The following is a 24,483-nucleotide window of genomic DNA, read 5'->3' as shown; positions in this document are numbered from 1 at the left end:
GCTTGTGTTTCAAGTCTTAGTAAAAGGTGTCACTTCTGCTGTTAAGAGTCTTGAAGAAACTTCAGATTAATTTGTACAACCTGGTCCAGCTGCCAAAGAAGGAGGTGGAAAATTGAAAGAAGATGAAAAAGACATATGAGTGTCTTTCCTAGACTCCAAAAGATCCAATACAAGATGTGTACTAGAAGTAGGTATATTGAATGGATACTGAAAAAGAGGAGAGATAAGCAGAATCAATTCATCCTCACTGCACCAGAAAATAAACAGGCATATATCAATTTGATAAACTGTCAGATATATTTTATGCTTAAATTACAGTGGGACAGGAAATGACTGAAACAAACAATTATTAAGTGAAATAGGATAACAATACTATCCACATCCAGAGGAAAGAACTACAAAGTGTGAATACAGATTGAAGCATACTATTTTCACTTTTATTTTTTATTTTATTTTTTTTTCTTTTTCATGTTATTTCCTTTTTATTCTGATTCTTCTTTTATCAAATGGCTAATGTGGAACTATGACTAATATGATTGCATATTGTAATCTTAAAAAAGTTTATAAAGATCAAATGTCAGTCCCTCATCCTAAATTAGTACCTCAAATAGTATATATCAATATGGATGCTATATTTTCAATTAGTGAGTATAAAATTGGTCCCTTTAAATGAAACTGGGAATGAGAATAGCAGTTGGGACTCCTACTGCAAAGACTCAATAACAGGAGACCTTTTAAATGAAGACAGAGTATAACACCTTTCAGGGTCTAGGTGGGAAAATACTCTATGATTATATTTCTTCCACAGGAACCCTTATGATAGTAAATCTTTCACAGGATGAAAAAACACAAGCAAGTTTTCTAACCTGCTTGAGGGGCTTGGAATGGGGAGACAGTTTTTCTCACTTTCTCAAGATAACATTCTCTCAAATTGATCTTATATAAAGTATGATACAAGAGGAAATAGGAGTCCAATGTGGCAGTGCATATCTTCCCAACATATAATAGAAGTTAATTGCTAAGAACCAGAAATTTCAACAGAAAAATATAATTTAAGGTTTTATTTACATAAGTGAGCATCATTTATTTTTATTTATTATTATTATTATTTATTTATTTATTTATTTATTTTTTTGCTGAGGCAATTGGGGTTAAGGGACTTGCCCAGGGTCACACAGCTAGGAAGTGTTAAGTGTCTGAGATTAGATTTGAACTCAGAACATAATTTACTTACTATCTAAAATAAAACATGGTATGAATATCATTTAGCATTTTGTAATCATTTTATTATTTTCAAAATTGATTTTTAATTAACAAGTCTCCCCTGAAAACTTACTATTGCCCTAGACATAAAGACAGGGGGAAAGGTAAATAAGAATACATTTAGTTATAGGAAGGATGTAAGGAACCAGTAAATGAAAAAACATGAAGATTAAAGAAGGGAGGAAACTATCAAAAAAAGAAGCGACTAATGAAGGATTGAAACTAAAATAAAGAAAGAAATGATTAAATGTTCAAACCTCTGGAAGAGATAAGAGGAATTGGATCAAAAGTCCTCTAATAAAGGATCACATATTATTCAGAGAGTGAAAAAGAAGAGGGACATGATTATGAGGGTGGAGAAGTATAGCGCAAGGGAGAAGAGGGAGATTTGACTCACCAACTCTAAAATGACATAGGTAGATAGAAAAATAGATAGTCTAAAGATGTTCTTTAGCATTGAATTTTATTTTTCTTTAGTCATTGCAAATATGTCTCATTTTTCAAGACCACATTTGGAGTTTTCTTGGCAAATATATTGTAGTGATTTACCATGTTCATCTACAGGTCATTTTATAAATGAAGAAACTAAGGCAAACAAAGTTAAATTACTTGCTTGAAATGGACTGACACAAGATAGACAGCTCAGACCAGATTATTCAATTTAAAGCATCATTTATTAGCCACCCAGGGACTGACCCCACTAGATCAACCCCGAACCTTTAGCGAGGTACACTTTTTAAGCAGATTTGCCACATCCTGGTACAGCCTTGCAGTTACAAATTTCGGAAATCACTGACACAGTTTCTCATTTACAATGGGGAAATGTCTGTGTCAGGATGTGAGTGAGCACACAACAGAACCTGTTGAGATGTTTTGCAATGTTGTCCCGACTCTGTTAGGCACATACTTTCCAAAAAGTCTAGGGTCTCATGAACTGGGGGATGAGGCCCAGTCTGAACATAACACGTCCCTTAATTTAGTTTAAGTAACATTTTCCTATAAGCCTGAGGCCCCTTGACCCAGACATGAGGGGGCCAGTCTTTTGTCCATTTCAATCCAGGGTCACACAGCTAGTGTCTAAAATTAGATTTAAACTCAGGAAGATGGGTCTTCCAGACTCAAGGTCTGTCACTCTATTCACTATGCCTTTCAGCATTGAATACTTTGGGAATTTCTGAGGTTATATTTTAAATTTGTGTGCCAGCAGTATCAAGATAAATAACCCAAAATTTTACCCAGGAGGCATGATTCAACTTATTAAAGATAGGCTAAAAATGTAGATAAAAATATAAAGAGAGAGCTTTATGTTGCAGATGAAATTGCAAAAATAATATTCTTTTGTCCTAAATGTTTCCAAAAATTGGAGTAAATCCATAAAATTGATTGAATATATTGTCAAAACATTTTTTATAGTAGATTATTGGCTTATTTAAAAGCAAACATAACAAATAGCTAAAACATTTTTGTTCTGGTGATTTTTTCAAAGTTTACTTTTAATCAAAATCTGTTAAGAATCTTAAAAATATTTTGTGAATTTTAATTGAGACATGGGGATCTAAGAGAAGGAAATTGGCAACTGTCTACTTTTTATTTACTAGAAATTTGGATTAAATGACTTAAACCAAACTCAGTAAGAAAATGGCTGGTTGCTTACCATAAGAATAGTGCTATCAAAAGTATTTAATGCCATACTATAAATTTTCATTTCCCCAAGTGAACCCACAATTGAAGTAAAAGTGAAAGAGAATTAATATCTATGTTTAACCAAAAACAGAATCTCTTCTTTTTTCTATTGGAGGTAATTTCCATATAAGTTTACCTTCCACTTAAAATGAAAGAAGTTCCTAGATTTCTGCATACTATATATTTTTTGTTGTTGTTGAGGAAATTGGGGTTAAGTGACTTGCCCAGGGTAACACAGCTAGAAAGTGTTAAGTGTCTGAGTCCAGATTTGAACTCAGGTCCTCCTGACTTCAGGGCTGGTGCTCTATACATTGTGCCACCTAGCTGTTCCTTGCAATCTATTTTAAATTAGTTTTCAGGAAAAATAAATGAAGGTGATACAAACCTAGTGGTACAAAATAAGATTTTGTATTGTCTTTTAATGTATTCTTTATTCAAGTTAACTTGGACTACTTATTCTTCATTGTGCCAAATATTTCATTTTCAGATGATTTCCATATCTGCAATTCTTTTGTTTCTCCTTTATCTATGCTTCATGAAAACTCTAACTCCCTTCAAGGCTCAGCTCAAATGTTCCTTCCTACTTGAGGAACATTCTAATTCCCTTTTCCCTATCAAATTGTTAGCGCCCTGTCTACTTAAATCTTCTTGGCAACTTCTTTGTATATATATTTTATTTTAACTTATTTAGTAGTAAAACTTAGTGGATATAGGGCTGGTCTTAGAGTCAAGAAAACCTAGATTAAAAATATATAGCTCTATTCCATCCTGGTTGTGTGAGCCTGGGCATATTAGTTAAAGACTTAATTCTCTAATGTTGGCAATTCTGAAAGGATTAATTAAGAACAAGTATTAATCTGGATTGGGGAGCTTGGATGGAGTGCAATAGCTCCAACAAGGAAGACACATCAAATCTGACCTTAGAAACTAACCATGTGATCCTAAGAAAGACACTTAACTCTATTTGCCTCATTTGTAAAATGATCTGGAGAAAGAAATAGCAAACCATCTTAGTAGCTTGGCCAATAAAATACCAGTTGAGTTTCTGAAGAATCAAACAGCAGCACTGAACAACTAATTTATATTAGTAGGGAACATAATATATGATCTTCTTACACCAGTTAAATCAAAAGTCCTCTTTTGAAAAATTATCATTATATAAATTATTTACCTAAATAGAATGTGAATTCTTTGAGGTTGAAGAATGTTGATTTTCCCTGCTTTTTAATCACCAGCATGTAAAACAGTATCTTTCACATAGGTATTTAATTGTTTGTTTGTTTGTCTTTTAATTAGCATAGTACCTATAACAGAAATAAATGTTTAAGAAATTATTATCGATTGGTTGGTTGAATTGAATTGAATTTATGTGAATAGCCAATAAATATTCTTGATTTTTTTCTTACCAGAAGCTACTATGAAACATTTCAATCAAAATGTTGGCGTCATGTCACTGAAAAATGCTATTTTGATGAGACTTGCATTAATACCTTCAATAAGGAAGATATAACTTGCTCAGCAGATGATACATGCAAAGCTGCTTATATTGGTACCCTGGGGACCATCCTTCATGTCCAATGCACCTGCAACTCCATTCCATTCACTGAACAGCCATTATGTGAGATTTTTTATCACATGCTTCAGAGCAGGTCCTGCTTCAGTAAGTTATCTGATCAACATGATCCTTAAAGAATGTCCAATTTTATGGCACTACATCTAAAGCTACATAAGTATACATAGACATATGTATATATGTATATACATGTATATGATAATTGAATATTGCTATACTTACATCTGCATTAATAGGGAAAGTGACATCTTGTGAGTGTCAATGAAATCAGAGGTTATATCTGAGAAAAAAATCTATATTCATGTTTCACTAAGTAGAACATGATCTTCTTAAAGATGGGGAATGATTCATTTTTAAATCATGGGCATTTAACACAGTAACATACCTTTCCATATATTAGATACCTACACCTATATCTCATCTCCATCTTTATTTCTATCTCTTTCTATCTCTAACTATATTTATTTTATTTTAATTAATTTTTAATTTATTTAATTTTACATAAAAACTTTATGCCTACTTAATTTTTTTTATTGCTAAGCATGTAATTACTGCATTTTTCTGAGGGAATAAATTATCATTATTTATTGGTTAAATCATCCCATTATCAATTATTAGTTGAGATCACAGTTATTATACTAGAATAATAATTATCAGTCTAGCTTGAGCCAGAAGTACAGGTTGAGAATTGAAAGGGACCTTCAATATATTTGTTAACATCAGTGACTATGTGAAATTTGTCTTTATTTTATCTTCCTGACTCTATAATGTGGGTTGACTTAGCTATAATGATTTTTGAAAAAGTTAGTTTTCTGTAGTGTTTTAACTAAAAAGAAAGAGAAAAAAGGAAGTAGTAATGGCACTGCTGGTTCAAAAGGTAGGCTTTTGGACATCATTCCAAATTGCTCTCCAGAATGGTTGGATCGGTTCACAAATCCACATTTATCATTATTTTTTTCCTGTCTTAGTCAAGCTGAGAGGGGTAAGTTGGTACTTCAAACTTGTTCTAATTTGCATTTCTCTAATCACTGATGATTTAAAGAATTCTTTTCAGATTACTATATTTGGCTTCAATTTCTTCATCTGAAATGTTCATATAGTTTGGCCATTTATCAGTTGAGGAATGACATGTTCTTATAAATTTGACTTCTTTATATATTTTAGAAAAAAGGCTTTTATCAGAAAAATTGACTTAATTTTCTTTTTTCCCAACTTTCTACTTCTCATCTAATCTTGGCTGTGTTGGTTTTGTTTGTGCAAAAATTTTAATTTGATGTAATCAAAGTTGACCATTTTGCATTTCATAATGTTTTCTAGTTCTTCCTTGGCCATAAATCCCTCTTATTCAAAGGTCTGATAGGTAAATTATCCGTTGTTCTCCTAATTTGCTTATTTTATCATCCTTTATGCCTAATTAATGTATAGATTTTGAACTTATTTTGATATGGGGTATGAGATGTAGGTCTATGCTGATTTCTGACATATTATTTTTCAGTTTTCCTAGCAATTTTTTGTGAAATAATAAGTTCTTACCAGAAACTGAAGTTTTGGGGTTTATCAAATTCTAGATTGCTATAGTCATTGGTTATTGTATCAGGTGTTTCTAACCTATTCCACTGATCTACTCCTCTATTTCACATTATGTTCTTTTGAGGATTGCTGCTTTATAATAGATTTTTAGGTCTTTATGATAAATTTTGTTAGGCCACGATTCTATGTATTTTTTTTCATTAATTCCATTCAAATTCTGAAGCTTTTCTTCTTCCAGATAACTTTTGTGATTTTTTTTCTAGTTCTATCAAATAATTTTTGGCAGTTTGATTGGTATAGCACTGAATAGATAGACCAATTTAAGTGGAATTGTGATTTTTGTGATATTAGCTTGTCCTATGCATGAACAACTGATATTTTTTTAATTATTTAGATATGACTTTATTTGTGTGAAAAGTGTTTTTGTAATTGTGTTCCTGGGTTTATCTTGTCAGGTAGATACCCAAATATTTCACTTTGCACTAATTTAAATGGAATTTTTCTTTCTATCTCTTATTATTAGGTTTTGTTAGGAAAATGCAGAAATGCTAATGATTTGTATTGGTTTATTTTACAGCTTGTATTTCTTCTTCCAATTTCTTTCATTTATTTTTTCTTATTGCTAATGCCAACATTCCTAATATAATATTGAATAATGGTGACTATTCTAAGTGCTTTAATTTCTTTTTTTTTTTCTTATTGCTAGTACAATTATGAATAATTATGGTGATAATGGGCATCCTTGTTTCAGCCCTGATTTTATAGGGAATGTGTCCAGCTTCTGCCCATTACAACTAATGTTTGCTGATGATTTTAGTTAGATGCTGCTTTTCATTTAAAAAAAAAAACTTCATTTATTACTATGCTCTCTAGTATTTTTAATAGGAATGGATGTTGTATTTCATCAAAAACTTTTTCTACATCTATTGACAATATCATGTAATTTGCTAGTTTTACTATTGAAATGATCAATTATAACAATAATTTTCCTTATATTCCTATTATAAATCCTGCTTGGTTATAGTATATTATTTTGCTGATAAATTATTGTTATCTCTTTGCTAATTTTTATTTTAAAATTTTGCATCAATATTGGAAGATGGGTTTGTAGTTTACTTTCTCTGTTTAGGTCTTTCTGGTTTATGTATCAGAACCATATTTAGGTCATAGAAGGAATTTGGCAGGATTTCTTTGCATATTTTTCCAAATAATTTACATAGGATTGGAATTATTTGTTCTTTAAATGTTTGGTAGAATTCACTTTGAAATCCATCTGGTTCTGAAGATTGTTTCTGAGGAGTTCATTGATGGTTTGTTTAATTTCTTTTACTAAAATGAAGTTATTAAATTATTTCCTCTTCTGTTAATATTGGCAATTATATTTTTTAAATATTTGTTTATCCATTTCAATTGGATTGTCAGAATTATTAACCTACAGTTGGGCAAAATACCTCCTAATTATTACTTTAACTTCTTCTTGATTGGGGGAAAGTTTATCTTTTTCATTTTTGATGCTGGTAAATTTTTTGTTTCTTTTTGCCTTTTTTTAAATCAAATTAAGCAAAAGTATGTATTTTGTTGGTTTGTTTTTTTTTTTTCATAAAACTAACTCTTAGATTGGCTCATTAGTTCAATAGTTTTCTTAGTTTCAATTTTGTTAATCTTTGATTTTTAAAATTTCTAATTCAGCATTTAATTGGAGTCTTTTAATTTTTTTCTATTTTGAGATTTTTTACTTTATAATAAATGCATAATTCATTTTTTTCCTTTATTTTATAACTATTTGGATACATAAAATTTTCTCTAAGAAATACTTTGGCTGCATCCCAAAGGTTTTGGCATGTTGTTTCATTATTGTCATTTTCTTGGATGAAATCATTGATTGTTTCTATCATTTGTTGTTTGACCCACTCATTCTATAGAATTAGATTAATTAATATCCAATTGGTTTCTAGTCTTTCTTCTTTTGGCCCTTAAATGAATGCAATTTTTATTGCATCATGATATTTAAAGGAAGCCTTTGCTATTTTTGTCTTTCTGCATTTGATTGTGAAATTTTTTATCCCCTAATATATGGTCAATATTTTTGTAAGTGCAATGTACTGCTGAGAAAAAGGTATATTCCTTGCTATTCCTATGCAGTGTTTTCCTGAGATCTATCTTATCTAAGTTTTCTAAGATTCTATTAACTTCCCTAGTTTCTTTCATGACGATTTTGTGATTAGATTTATCTAATTCTGAGAGGGGGAAGTTGAAGGCACCACACCAGTAGAGTTTTGCTCCCTATTTCTTCCTGTAAATGGTTTAACTTCTTCTCTAAGAATTTGGATTCTATACCACTTGATGCATTTCCATTTAGTATCAATGCTACTTCATTGTCTATGATGGCCTTTAACAAAATATTATTTCTTTCCTTATCTCTTTTAATTAGATCTATTTTTGCTTTTACTTTATCTGAGATCAGAATTGCTATCCCTGCTTTTTTTTTTTTTACTTCAGCTGAAGCATAACAAATTCTGCTCCATCCTTTTACTCTTACTCATATGTATATAACTATTTCAAATGTGTTTCTTGTAAACAACATAATATAGGATTCTATTTTTTAATCCACTGCTTCTGTTTTATGGAAAAGTTCATCCCATTCATATTCACAGTTATGATTAACAGCTGTGTATTTCTCTCCATCCTATTTTCTCCCATGTATATACTTCTGTTCTCTTTCCACTCTCCCTATTTAGTGCTTTCTAACCCACACTGCCCTAAAGTAGCCCTTCCTTCTATCATCCTTATTACCCCTTTCTTCTAGTATTTCTGCCTCCCTTTCTCTCCAATTCCTCCTTTTCTTTCCTTCCTTCTTTCCTTCCTCTCTTGTTTCTGCCTCCCTTTCTCTCCAATACCTTCTTTTTCTTTCCTTCCTTCCTTCCTTCCTTCCTTCCTTCCTTCCTTCCTTCCTTCCTTCCTTCCTTCCTTCCTTCCTTCCTTCCTTCCTTCCTCCGTCCCTCCCTCTCTCCCTTCCTCCCTCCCTTCCTTCCTTCCTTTCTTTCTTTTTTCCTATTTTATAACTTTTAATATCAACCTCTTCTCCTGAGATATAGGAGGCACTGTCCCAAGTATCTTGTGCAGCTCTGAGCCTTGTTTTTGAGCACAAGTCCCTTGTATTTGCCACTTTGTTCACAGAAGTGATAGCTTCTATTGCTTCTATTTAGGCAACAGCCTGATTTCCTGGGCTAGCAATTTGCCTTCCACTCTGGGATTGGATGGTGTCCCATAAATCTGAAACTGAGGGTCTCAGTTGATAATCTGCTATGATTAAGACCTTTTTACTGGTTTTCCAGGACAACATCTGATGGGGGCTAAACACCCTTTTCATTCTGGTGAGACTAACCTTTCTTGAAATTCTTCTATTCTATCTTGGACAGGAGAGTGATTTCAATCCATCAAACTCTGTTCAGAGGCTTGGTTTCATGTGTTTTTCAAGGGAAACTGGGAAAACTTGAGCATATTTTTTACTTCACTCTGCCATCCTAGAAGTAATAAGCTCCTCTTTTTAAAAACATTTTTTCCAATGTTAAAGTTTTAGTATTAGGCAACTTAAATTTTCTGGTAATGAAAATTCTTATAGAGTTAAATACCAAACATAGAATATCTCTTTTCAATGCTTCTGTACTGTTTCTATGGATCATATTTCTTAGGATTCTTGCTCTGTAAAACAAAACATTTGAGAATGGATTATTTCAATATGTAAGTGAAATAAATATTTAAATAAAAAGCTTGCCAGAAAACAAGGCAACAATATTGCCTAGGAATTGAATAGGAATTGAAGCTACCCTGGGAGTGAAGACCTGAGTTCTAGAGAATGCTCTGTACTAATTAGCTGTGTGATCTGAATCAAAATTTCTTACCTGTTTGTTGTTTCTTTATTTTTTTATTTATATGTTTCTTTGTTTAATCATTCAAAGAAATAGGCACCATTCCAGATACAACACATCCTACTTGTCTAGATTATAAATCTAAAATAATGCCTTGCACATATTAGGTGATCAAAAAAAATTGCTAACTAAAATTCAATGTAATAATTGGAAACTTTGTAAATACATAGCTTATTCATCTCATTATATTTATGTCTCACTGAGTAGTTAAGATCCTTCTCTTCCATTTCACTGTTATACTGCCATCTATATTTCAATATTGTGTGCACTTGGGCACTTTGAATAGCCAATAGCAAGCCAAATGCAAGACTTCAAGAATTCAAGGAATGCTCTTAAAACCCTGGTTAGTTAAGATGTTATTATACCCATCCATTCCCATTCTGGTCATTACTCTTTGGCATTGCAAAAGATGGATTATAAAAATGTAATTTAATACAGCAATGAATCTTTTATTTCCAAAGGTGTGGATCTCAAACCATCCTTTTTTTTTTTTTTTTTTTTTTTTAATTCGTGTAATTCTAAGTCATGTTTTCCCATTAAGCCTCCACATGGCATCTGTTGAATATGTCAAGTCCCTTCTTTTAAGTCTCGATATGGCACAGATTCTGGAGAAGTATGAAATCTTTCCATTAGAAGCTTTCTTTCTTACACAACATGACTGGTCTTTTTCTTTTCCCCGAAATAAATTTCTAAAATAGTATATATATTTTTGGAGTAATTTGGCATAATTGCGGAAAATACTATGTATTACAAAAAGGAGTTTTTGTTTCAAAGAAAAGTACTATCTTCATTCTTTTCCATTCTGAGGCCATTTTACTGGAAAGCTACAATAATTTTCTGAGATATATACATTCATTCATTCATTTATTTATCTGCTTATTTATTTATTTGTTTGTTTGTTTATTTATTTATGTATAGATTATCTCTATGGCCTGTCTATACAAAATGCCTAGCAGAGTCTTGGCAAAAGGTATTGTTATTTCCTTATTTTTTCTAATGTTTATATAGAATAACATATGCCTTATGTTTATGTGTCTATTAAATGCATATATGTATATGAGATTTGGTAATTATTTGAATTTGGATTCAATCAGAATAGTATTATTCACACACAGAAATAGCTGGAAGAACTCTTCAATTTATCTCCTGAGCTATGCAGTCTGTACAACAGTATCTAAAAAATGCAGGGAGGATAAGCTTCCCCCTTTCATGCAACACTTAATATTTATATTGAGAAAATCACTGAACAAAACTATTTCTGTTGTCACATATTTCAGTTCAATGTTAGATTTTAATATGTGTTGGGAGGACAGTTTTTGAGGTACATTTTTCTTTAGGGTAAAAATTTTATCAAAGAGAGAACGAGAGAGATAGAGACAGAAATAGAGATAGAGAGACCAAAAGATATTCAACAAATAATAAACACAATGACAAATCATTCTGTATATTTCTTGTTAAATGAGTAACTATATAGTTATGACCAGATGTAGCATATTATTTGTGAAAGCCATCCTATTCTCTTCTCAAACTTTCACCAAGAATAACCTCAATACTTATAAAACACAATCACTTCAGCTTTTTTCTCTTCATTTCTAGTACATAACATAGAACTTGGAACATAGAAAAGATTTAATAAATATTTGTTGATTGATTAATGAGTTATTAATACTGCATATTGTTTTACTAAAAAAAGTAGGAAATCAACCTAGTAATTGTAGGTTCAAATGAATATTCAGAGGAAAAGAAAAAAATGAAATGTTCTCCACTCTTTATGGTTATGTTTTATAAATCTTCAGACACCCTTGATGAAAGTTTACAAAGTAAAACTTCCTAAAGAGTACAAAATAAAAAAGAAGACATAAATTTTTTTTCTATTGATATTCATCAATCTTTCTTTTGTAGTAGTAAAAACTGTTATGATATTTTTCCAACACCTAGTTCAATTTCCTCTTTTGGATACCATGAGAACTCTTTAATACCTTCCCAATTATGTCTCTTCCAGCATGGACTTGTTTCTATTTGTTTCCTTTAATGCCATTTTAACTGTTTTATGTAACACTATTAAATCTAGCCTAAGAATCTTACTAGTCATGTGACCTTCTTCAAATAGTCACTTAATCTTTGTCTACTTACATGACCAGGATTCAGAGATGGGAGATGTTTTCTTAAAGTACTTTTGATATTGCTTGGTATATGTACTGATTCATTAGTTAGCTATGACTCAAAATATATGACTGGCCCATTTCTTAAGGTACAAATTAAATCTCTTTTCGTTCTTTTAAACTACCTGCCTTGCATATTTCTTGATTGGTAATGTGTTACATACTATTCACACTATGTGATTATCCATTAGCTTTTGGGTGATCTGTAACTAGAATTCTTCAGAGACCCAAGTAAAATATGATAGTTATAGGTCATAGGTTATCACCATAATATTGGTGTTAAATTATATGATGAGCCTTTATTTCAAGGAAAAGTTTAGTGCCATTTAAAACACTCAAGACATTTCAAACAGATAATCCTGTCGTCTCTGCCCAATTATGAGATCAATTATTTTTTCTTGTACATTCTCTGTCAAATACATACATATCACATGCATATAAATATATACACATATGTGTTCATATACACATGTAGGTAATATGCAGGTGTGTCTTACATGTATGTTAATATGCGTTTGTCCAAAACATATGTTTAGCAATCCACACATGTATATGCATATATATTTGTGTGTGTATATAGAGACGGAGATGGAGTCAAAGAGATACAGAGAGAAAGGAAGAGAAAGAAAATTTTTGAAGCATGAATACAGCTTTGTATCAGAGTTGGGACACTGGGCATCTTTTACTCAGTTGTTTCCACTGTGTGAGTATACTCTCAGGAATAGAATGAGTGTTTTCTAAGGTCCAGTCTAACTAAGAATAATCAAATTCAAATATCAGTGGCTTTATAGTTGGAGATGAATCCCTTGTCCAAGGTAAAGTATGAAACATATCAAATACAAAATGTGTATGTACTATGTATACTATGTTTCAAGTTTTGTAATTTTAAAAAATTGGGGAAAAAGAAGTGAGTCCCTTCTGAAAGGTAAGGTTGTGAAAAATATATCCAAAATCCAAAAAGATTTGGAGTCAGAAGACTCAGATCTGCTACTCACTACTTGTATGGTCTTGGGCAAGTCATTGCAACAATAAGTCAAAATGGTAAGACTATATTATCTATTAAACCACATTTAGTTCTAAATCTTCAAATCCTGTTACTGACATAAGTTAAATTTATGATATAGAAACAAAGATAGCAAGGGCACCTTCCCTTAATTAAAAAGTAAGAAGTGAGTATTCGAATAAATGGAGTTACTCTTAAAGCTATACCACCCATATGGTGGTAGCTCTTTAGATTGCAATTATAATATATAAGAGAATATATGTAACTTCTTTCATCTCTATATAATCTCTAAATGGAAAATAAAACTTATAAAGAGATAGCAAATGCCAGAATAAGAAATTGTATTCTTTCATAATCTTCTTTAAATCTATTTAGGAGACCCATTTTCTTTTTTTTATTATTAATAATTATTATTATATATTTTTTATAATATTATCCCTTGTATTCATTTTTCCAAATTATCCCCCCCTCCCTCTACTCCCTCCCCCCAATGACAGGCAATCCCATACATTTTACATGTGTTACAATATAACCTAGATACAATACATGTGTGTAAATACCATTTTCTTGTTGCACAATAAGCATTAGATTCCGAAGGTACATGTAACCTGGGCAGACAGATATTAGTGCTAACAATTTACATTCACTTCCCAGTGTTTCTTCTCTGGGTGTAGCTACCTCTGTCCATCATTGATCAACTGGAAGTGAGTTGGCTCTTCTTTATGTTGAAGATTTCCACTTCCATCAGAATACATCCTCATACAGTATTGTTGTTGAAGTGTACAGTGATCTTCTGGTTCTGCTCATTTCACTCAGCATCAGTTGATGTAAGTCTCTCCAGGCCTCTCTGTATTCCTCCTGCTGGTCATTTCTTACAGAGCAATAATATTCCATAACCTTCATATACCATAATTTACCCAACCATTCTCCAACTGATGGACATCCATTCATCTTCCAGTTTCTAGCTACAACAAAAAGAGCTGCCACAAACATTTTGGCACATATAGGTCTCTTTCCCCTCTTTAGTATTTCTTTGGGATATAAGCCCAGTAGTAGCACTCTGGGTCAAAGGGTATGCACAGTTTGATAACTTTTGGGGCATAGTTCCAAATTGCTCTCCAGAATGGCTGGATTCTTTCACAACTCCACCAGCAATGTATTAGTGTCCCAGTTTTCCCACATCCCCTCCAACATTCATCATTATTTGTTCCTGTCATCTTAGCCAATCTGACAGGTGTATAGTGGTATCTCAGAGTTGTCTTAATTTGCATTTCTCTGATCAGTAGTGATTTGGAACACTCTTTCATGTGAGTGGATATGGTTTCAATTTCTTCATCTGAGAATTGTCTGTTCATATCCTTTGACCATTTATCAACTGGAGAATGGTTCGGTTTCTTATAAATTAGGGTCAGTTCTCTATATATTTTGGAAATGAGACCTTTGTCAGAACCTTTCCTTTTAAAAATATTTTCCCAATTTGTTACTTCCCTTCTAATCTTGTTTGCATTAGTATTGTTTGTACAGAAACTTTTTAGTTTGATGTAATCAAAATCTTATATTTTGTGATCAATAATGATCTCTAGTTCTCCTCTGGTCATAAATTCCTTCCTCCTCCACAGGTCTGAGACATAGACTATTCTCTGTTCCTCTAATCTATTTATGATCTCACTCTTTATATCTAAATCATGCACCCATTTTGATCTTATCTTGGTATATGGTGTTAAGTGTGGATCCATGTCTAATTTCTGCCATATTAATTTCCAGTTTTCCCAACAGTTTTTTTCCAAATAATGAATTTTTATCCCTAATGTTGGTATCTTTGGGTTTGTCAAAGATTAGATTGCTATAGATGTACCCTTTTTTGTCCTTTGTATCTAATCTGTTCCACTGATCTATCAGTCTATTTCTTGGCCAATACCAAATGGTTTTGGTGACTGCTGCTATATAATATAGCTTTAGATCAGGTACACTTAGACCACCTTCCTCTGAGTTTTTTTTTTTTTTCATTAGTTCCCTTGCAATTCTCGACCTTTTATTCTTCCATATAAATTTTGTTGTTATTTTTTCTAGGTCATTGAAATAGTATCTTGGGAGTCTGATTGGTATAGCACTAAATAAATAGATTAGTTTGGGGAGTATTGTTATCTTTATTATATTCGCTCAGTCTATCCAAGAGCACTGAATGTCTTTCCAATTATTTAAATCTGACTTTATTTTTGTGGCAAGTGTTTTGTTATTTTTCTCATATAATTCCTGATTTTTCTTTGGTAGATGGATTCCCAAATACTTTATACTCTCAACATTTGTTTGGAATGGAATTTCTCTTTGTATCTCTTGCTGTTGCATTTTGTTAGTGATATATAAAAATGCTGAGGATTTATGTGGATTTATTTTGTATCCTGCCACTTTGCTGAATTTTGAATTATTTCTAGTAGCTTTTTAGCAGTCTCTTTGGGGTTCTCTAAGTATACCATCATGTCATCTGCAAAAAGTGATAGTTTGATTTCCTCATTTCCTACTCTAATTCCTTGAATCTCTTTCTCAGCTCTTATTGCTGAGGCTAGTGTTTCTAGTATTATATTGAACAGTAATGGTGATTGTGGGCAACCTTGTTTCACTCCTGATCTTACTGGGAAAGGTTGCAGTTTGTTTCTATTGCATATTATGCTTACTGACAGTCTTAAATATATGCTCCTGATTATTCTAAGGAATAGTCTATTTATTGCTATACTCTCAAGAGTTTTTAGTATGAATGGATGTTGGATTTTGTCAAATGCTTTCTCTGCATCTATTGAGATGATCATATGGTTCTTATTAATTTGATTATTAATATGGTCAATTATATTAATAGTTTTCCTAATATTAAACCAGCCCTGCATTCCTGGAATAAATCCTACTTGATCATAGTGTATTATCCTGGAGATGATTTTCTGAAGTCTTTTTGCTAATATCTTATTTAAGATTTTAGCATCAATATCCATTAAGGAAATTGGTCTATAATTTTCTTTCTCAGTTTTCGATCGACCTGGTTTAGGTATCAGTACCATGTCTGTGTCATAAAAGGAGTTTGGTAGGACTCCTTCATCCCCTATTTTTTCAAATAATTTATATAACATTGGGGCTAATTGTTCTTTAAATGTTTGGTAGAATTCACATGTGAATCCATCTGGTCCTGGGGATTTTTTCCTGGGGAGTTGATTAATAGCTTGTTCTATTTCTTTTTCTGAAATGGGACTATTTAAGCAATTTATCTCCTCCTCTGTTAATCTAGGGAGCCTATATTTTTGGAGGAAGTCATCCATTTCACTTAAGTTATCAAATTTATTGGCATAAAGTTGGGCAAAGTAACTCCTTATTATTTCTCTAATTTCCTCTTCATTGGTGGAAAGATCTCCCTTTTCATTTGTAAGACTAACAATTTGATTTTCCTCTTTCTTTTTTCTGATCAAATTTACCAAAGGTTTATCTATTTTATTGGCTTTTTCATAAAACCAACTCTTGCTTTTATTTATTAATTCAATAGTTTTTTTTTTACTTTCAATATTATTGATTTCTCCTTTTAATTTTTGTATTTCAAGTTTAATTTTTGGTTGGGGGTTTATAATTTGGTCTTTTTCTAGCCTTTTAAGTTGTAAGCCCAATTCGTTAATCTTCTCTTTCTCTATTTTCTTCAAATAAGCCTCTAAAGATATAAAATTTCCCCTTATTACTGCTTTAGCTGCATCCCACAGATTTTGGTATGATGTCTCATCATTGTCATTATCTTGGGTGAAATTATTAATTGTTTCTATAATTTGCTGTTTCACCCAGTCATTCTTTAAGATTAGATGTTCATTTTCCAATTACTTTTTGGTCTATTTACCCCTAACTTTTTACTGAATGTAGCTTTTATTGCATTGTGATCTGAGAAGAAGGCATTTTTTATTTCTGCCTTCCTACATTTAATTTTGAGATCTTTATGTCCTAATATATGGTCTATTTTTGTATAGGATCCATGAACTGCTTAGAAGAAAGTATATTCCTTTCTATTGCCATTCAGTTTTCTCCAAAGGTCTATCATACCTAGTTTTTCTAATGTTCTATTTACTTTTTTTAATTTCTTTCTTATTTGTTTTGTGGTTTGATTTGTCTAAATCTGAGAGTGCAAGGTTGAGATCTCCCACTATTATAGTTTTACTGTCTATTTCTTCTTGCAATTCTCTTAACTTTTCCTTTAGAAAGTTAGATGCTATACCACTTGGTGCATAAATGTTTAGTATTGATATGGCTTCATTATTTATGCTACCTTTCAGCAGGATATAGTTTTCTTCCTTATCTTTTTTAACTAGATCAAATTCTGCTTTTGCTTGATCTGAGGTAAGGATAGCTACCCCTGCTTTTTTGGCTTTACCTGAAGCATAATAGGCTCTGTTCCAACCTTTTACCTTTACTCTGTATGTATCTCCATGCTTTAAGTGTGTTTCCTGCAGACAACATATTGTAGGGTTCTGATTTTTGATCCAATCTGCTATCCGTCTCCGTTTGATGGGATCGTTCATCCCATTCACATTTACAGTTAAAATTACTAATTCTGTATTTCCTGCCATCATATTATCCCCATATTATGCTTTTTCCCTTGACCCCCCTGATCCCCCTCCCCGATATTTAATTTACAGACCCCCCTTTTGACGCGCAACCCTCCCCTTTTTTTTTAGTATCCCTCCCCCCTCCCTCCAAGTCCCTTCACTTATTCTCCTTTTCCTTTTCCATTTTTCTCTCCCCCCTTTTAATGAGGTGAGAGAAAATTCTCTGAAAAAAAAATATTAATTATTTACTCTTTGAGCCTCTCCTGATGAGAGTAAGATTCACACAATGATTCTCCCCCTCACTAAATTCCCTCAGATATGGTGTATTTTCTATGCCTCTTCCTGGGATGTAGTTTCCCTCTTTTTATCATTCCTTCCCCTTTTTCTGAAACGACCTCCTTCCCTTTACTACACCCCCCTTTTTTTCTTTTATATCAGTAAAATCAAATTATCCTTGAGTACTTTTTATATACCCATAACAGAGTTACAGTTCTTAAGGGTTCTGTGTACCTTTTTCTGTTTCTCTTCAGTCTTGTGGATGTAGATCAAATTTTTTGTTTAAGTCTGGTTTTTTTCTTAGAAACATATAGAATTCCTCTATTTCATTGAATGACCATCTTCTTCCATGGAAAAAGATGCTAAACTTAGCTGGGTAGTTCATTCTTGGTTTGCAGTCCTTGATCTTTTGCCTTACGGAATATCAGGTTCCAGGCCCTTCTATCTTTTAATGTGGAGGCAGCCAGATCTTGAGTGACCCTTATTGTGGCACCTTGGTATTTAAATTGTTTTTTTCTAGCTGCTTGCAAGATTTTCTCCTTTGTGTGGCAATTTTGCAGCTTAGCCACAATATTCCGTGGTGTTCTTTTTTTGGGTCTATTTCAGAAGGATTTTGATGAATTCTTTCCACATCTACTTTCCCTTCTGTTTCTATTATCTCTGGACAGTTCTCTTTGATAATTTCCTGTAAAATAGAATCTAGGCTCTTTTCTTGGTCATAGTTTTCTGGAAGTCCAATGATCCGCCGATTATCTCTCCTAGATCTATTTTCCAGGTCTATAGATTTTCCCAGGAAGTATTTGACTTTGTTCTCCAGCTTCTCATTTTTTTTGTTTTGTTTGACTGATTCTTGGGTTCTCTGTGAATCATTCATTTCTATTTGTTCCATCCTGACTTTTACGGAGTTATTTTCTTCTTTCACAGTTTTTAGTTCTTTTTGTAAATGCCCAATTTCATTTTTAAATGAATTATTTTGCTCTATTGAATTTTTTTCCATTTCCCTAATTTTTTTTGAGAATTATTTTCTTTTTCCAATTCAGAAATTCTATTTTCTTGAGACTTTTTTATCTTTTCCAATTCAGAAATCCTACTTTCCTGTGATTTTTTAACCTTTTCTAATTCACAAATTTTGTTTCCCTGCATCTCCTGTGAATTCTTTATTTTTTCCAACTCTAATTTCAGGACATTGTTATTCTCTATCATAGCTTCCCTTTCCTTTCCCCATTTTTCTTCAAACTCTCTTAACTTTTTAATCGTCTCTTCTGGGAGAGAGTTATGTGATGGGGGGCAGGAATCGTTCCCCTTTAGGTTGTTATCTGCTGACTCTCTGCTGTTAACTTCCTCGGGGTTGGATACCCGCTCTTTCTCTGTGTAGAAGGAATCTATAATTTTTCTGGCTTTTTTGTTCATACTTAAAAAATCTTTTGAGGTCTGTCCCTGGGGTAGGAAATTTATTTACTTCTTTACCAGCTTCCTCCCAGACCGGATGGATGCAGTGGCTCTTGTGCCTGAGCTAAGAGAGAGCTCTGGGAGAGAGTTCCCCACCCCCTCCCTGGAAGTGCCTCAGAGGTGACTAGCACTGCTGTGCCTTGAGGGCGTTGTGTTCTAGCTGCTTCCCTGAGGTTTGAGATTGAACAGTAAAGATGGCACAAAGCCCAGCCTATGCGTCCCGGTGGGGCGTGGATGACTGCAGCAGGTGATGTGAAAAGCCCCTGCACTCAAACTGGAAGTGTCTGCCAGAAACCAAGGTCCCTAGTTCAAAGGTTCCGCTTCTCTGGGACTTCCGGAGCTGAGTTCCACACCCTCCAGCTGAGCTACGCAGTGTGTGTTGCCTTGGGCTGTATCCGTCCACTTCTCATTCTTTTAACTAGTCTCAGGTGGGAGCTAGGGGCCACACCCCCCGGTGCCAAGATCTGCTGAGTCACCCCCAGGATCCGGGAAAATCTAATCTATCTGAATTTTTAAAGTAGTTTAGATTTCTCTTCTGAACTGCTATATTATAAGCAGAAAAGAGCTAACAGCCTGTCCAGATTCCTTTATCTCAGTGGCTTCTCTGATCCCAGAGCCTTCCCAGTGTGATAGGCGCAGTGTGCTAGCACCCAGCCATCTGTGCTGGCCTCTCTTCTTCCTCCCCTGGGAACTGACCTTTTCTGTTGAAACTCCAGATTCTCTTCAGCTGGTAAGTCGTGCTTCCAGTCCTTGTGGTATCTATCAGTCCAGAGCTATTTCTGAGGCTGATTTATCTAATTGGTTGTGAGGAAGTAAGGACGTTCACAGAGTCGTGTGTTTCTTCTCTGCCATCTTCGAGACCCATTTTCTTTTAACAGTTTTTATTTACCAGATATATGTATGGGTAATTTTACAACATTGACAATTGTCAAACCATTTGTTCCAATTTTCCCCTCCCCCCCAGATGTCAGGTCAACCAATACATGTTAAATATGTTAGAGTATAAATTAAATACAATATATGTATACATGAACAAACAATTGTTTTGCTGAACAAAAAGAATCGGACTTTGAAATAGTATACATTTAGCCTGTGAAGGAAATCCAAAATGCTGGTGGACGAAATTAGAGGGATTGGAAATTCTATGGCATAGTCATCTCCCAGAGTTCTTTCGCTGTGTGTAGCTGGTTCAGTTCATTACTACTCTATTAGAATTCATTTGGTTAATTTCATTGTTGGAGAGGGCCACATTCATCAGAATTGATCATCATACAGTATTGTTGTTGAAGTATACAATGATCTCCCAGTCCTGCTCATTTCACTCAGCATCAGTTCATGCAAGTTTCTCCAGGCCTTTCTGAAATCATCCTGTTGGTCATTTCTTACAGAACAATAATATTTCATAATATTCATATAGCACAATTTATTCAGCCAATCTCCAATTGATGGGCATCCACATAGTTTCCAGTTTCTGGTCACCATAAAGAAGGCTGCCACAAACATTCTTGCACATACAGGTCCCTTTCCCTTCTTTAAGATCTCTTTGGGATATAAACCCAGCAGCAATGCTGCTGGATCAAAGGGTATGCACTGTTTGATAACTTTTTGAGCATAGTTTCAAATTGCTCTCCAGAATGGCTGGATGTATTCACAGTTCCACCAACAATGTATCAGTGTCCCTGTTTTCCCACATCCCCTCCAACATTGAGCATTTCCTTTCCCTGTCATTCTAGCCAATCTGACAGGTGTGTAGTGGTATCTCAGAGTTGTCTTAATTTGCATTTCTCTGATTATTAATGATTTGGAGCATCTTTTCATATGACTAGAAATAGTTTCAATTTCTTTATCTGAGAATTGTCTGTTCATATCCTTTGGCCACTTATCAATTGGATATTGGCTTGATTTCTTATATATTAGAATCAATTCTCTATATATTTTGGAAATGAGGCCTTTATCTGAACCTTTGACTGTAAAAATGTTTTCCCAGTTTATTATTTCCCTTCTAATCTTATGTGCATTGATTTTGTTTGTACAAAACCTTTTCAATTTGATATAATCAAAGCTTTCTATTTTGTGATCAAAAATGATCTCTAGTTCTTCTTTGGTCATGAATTAATTCCTCTTCCACAGGTCTGAGAGGTAAACTATCCTATGTTCCTCTAATTTACTTATAATCTCATTCTTTATTCTTAGGTCATGAACCCATTTTGACCTGACCTTGGTGTACAGTATTAAGTGTGGATCAATGCCTAGTTTCTGCCATATTAATTTCCAATTTTAGGAGACCCATTTTCCAAGAAATCCTCTTTATAGACTGCTATTCTACTTGTTTCATGACCTATAATGTGATCAAGCTAACTTTCCCAGAGTATTTAGTTTTAATTACATAATTTTATATTGTTATTTTAATTATATCCGGGCTCTCTAATGTCAAGTCTTTTATAGTTAATGTTTGGAATTTATTTCATGAGTTTGCATTCTAAGAGGAGACAAAGAAGGAGAAATTGCATCAGCTCCTTTTTGGTAGCATGTTTCTTTAACCATCTTCCACTCTGAAAATCAGCTACTAGTCCTATTGGGACTCCCAAAATGTTAAGTAATACTTTTAGAAAATTGCTTCATATTTCATAGTACCAACTATCAGATTTCAAAAAATTTAAATAAACCATAGCCCATGTTCAATACCACACATCTATTATGTAAATAGAAGGATAAACTGATTTATTACTTACAATAATTGGTCTCATAATCTAAACAGCTTCACAGAACAAATAGAGAGCCTGTTGGCCTGTTCAGTTCCCTGAGCACATACATTACTCCTCTTAGAATGAAATGCCAGTCCAAGGGTACTTTCTCTAACTCCAAGTAGGATTTTCTTTTTCCTGTGTATCTTGATTTATTGGCATATTTCTTTTATGACATGTGTGTGGCCACTAAAGCTCATACAAGGAAAGGGAATATCAGTGGATGACAAATAGCAGCAATAGAAAGACAGCAGGAGAGGGAATAAAAAATGCACAGACACTAAAGTGATATATAAGCTTTGGAAGAAAACGCAGAAAATAAGGGACATTTCACTTTAAAAAATTGTTTAATAGCTACAACAGATTTGAAAGAACTTCCCTCCAGAAAATTTGAAATAAGCCAGGGATTTTTTCAGTCTCCTTGAATCTTGACCAATCTTTGACCATCAAAGCTAGAAATCTAAGAATTTTTTCAAAAAGTTACATGATGCCTAAAAAGATCATCTTTTATAAGAAAATGTAACTCTCCCATTTTTTATTTTTGCAAAAGTAAGGGAATGTAGATATAGAATATTTTATATACTGTCAGAGTCAGGTAATGTTTTGTTGGATTTTGTGGAACTATCTTTTCCTCTCATTTTAATTCTTTTCTTTTAAGGAGAATGCTGGAAAGGGGAGGGGAAAGACAAATATATTTGAAAATTAATATAATTTTTAAAATATAACAAATTTAATAATTAAAAATTAATAAATAAATGAAAGATGACCTGAAGAGAAGTGGAGAGTGAAAATGAGAGTGAAAGTTGATTGTTTTCATTTCCAATATTCAAAGGTAGGTAGAATGAATGAAGGGAGGAATCTTGCTGCTGACTAAAATTAGAGTTAATTTATATATGCTCCTTTCTCAGAATAGGTTATAAAGCTTCAGCTCCTTGGGGAAGTAGCAGTCAGCAAAGACATCAAGTATCACTCAAATCCTAATGCTCCTCCTATTTCCTTCTACTCATAGTACTTCTATTCCTTAGGATTTTTCCAAAAGATTTGACACAACAACACATCTCATCTTATGAAACCCTTTATCTTCCACCTACCACATTTTCCAGAGACATGAAAAAAGAGCCAAGAGAATAGAAAGGTTTCAAGTGCTGGAACTATAACATATTGACTTGGGAGAAATTATTTTTAAATTTTCAGCATGAGCACTTACAACAGGGAAATCAGCATTTGTTATTAAATCAGGGTTAGATATATTATTTTGCTGATTGTCTAGACTTAAGAAAATGATGGAGAAAATGCTAGTAATATAGACTAAACTTAATTATGTATGTATGTATGTATGTATATATATATATATATATATATATATATATATATATATATATATATACACACATTAGTTTTGCAGTCAATTATTGAACATATACCAGCACACTCTGTAACTTAGTGCATGTGTGTGTTCAAAAGTACTGCAGAGAATCTCTACCTAATACATATCTATCTTGTCATAGTCTCATAGAAGATAAAAAGATAATTGTGTATATCCATTTTTGTTTTGTAGTTCTTTCTATATTAATCACCATAATCTTAAAATCAAGATAATACTTTCCCTTTCCTTAGAAAGATGAGAGACTCTGCATGTGAATTATTGTAAACATGATCAGGAAAGAATGAAGCTAATTCTATCCCAATCTTCTTAAATTCCAACACAGAAATTTAAGCAAATGTGGGAAAGAGAAAATGTCATAGCCAAGAAGTTAGTGTGAAGAATTTCCAGAAAATCTAGTTTGTGAATCAGGAAAATGAATAGAGGGGTGCTATGCTTCCAAGGCATCAATACTCAGTTTTCTTTTTGAGACATATGTTGCCTCTAAATTGAGAGGTCTTTCATTGGGAAGTCTGAAAATAAAATCAAGAATGGCAAATTGTATTCAAGTTGATAATTTTGTTAATTTTATTTTTTATTATAGCTTTTTATTGACAAAACATATGATTAGGTAATTTTTCAACATTGACCCTTGCAAAAATTTATGCTCCAACTTTTCCCCTCCTTCTACCCACCCCTTCCCCTAGGTGGCAGGTAGTCCCATACATGTTAAATATGTTAAAGTATATGTTAAATATAATATATGTATACATATTTATACAGTTATCTTGTTACACAAGGAAGATCAGATTTAGAAAGAAGGTAAAAATAACCTGAGAAGAAAAAAACAAAAATGCAAGGAAATAATAACAGAAAGAGTGGAAATGTTATGTTGTGGTCCATACTCATTTCCCAGTGTTCCTTCTCTGGGTGTAGCTGGTTT

General features: G+C 32.9%; 1 protein-coding gene across 1 annotated transcript in view; it reads left to right on the top strand.

Annotated features, from left to right (window-relative positions):
• GFRAL (GDNF family receptor alpha like) overlaps positions 1–4,635 on the top strand; it is a 46,809-nt gene extending 42,174 nt beyond the window's left edge. Inside the window, exon 8 of the mRNA XM_074264710.1 lies at positions 4,356–4,635. Coding sequence (XP_074120811.1) covers positions 4,356–4,635 — 280 coding nt within the window. The remainder of the gene's footprint in view (positions 1–4,355) is intronic.
• The last annotated feature ends 19,848 nt before the right edge of the window (positions 4,636–24,483 follow it).

Source organism: Sminthopsis crassicaudata, chromosome 4, assembly GCF_048593235.1.
Source record: "Sminthopsis crassicaudata isolate SCR6 chromosome 4, ASM4859323v1, whole genome shotgun sequence".
Lineage (NCBI taxonomy): Eukaryota > Metazoa > Chordata > Mammalia > Dasyuromorphia > Dasyuridae > Sminthopsis > Sminthopsis crassicaudata.
This window is presented reverse-complemented; position numbering and strand designations above follow the sequence as displayed.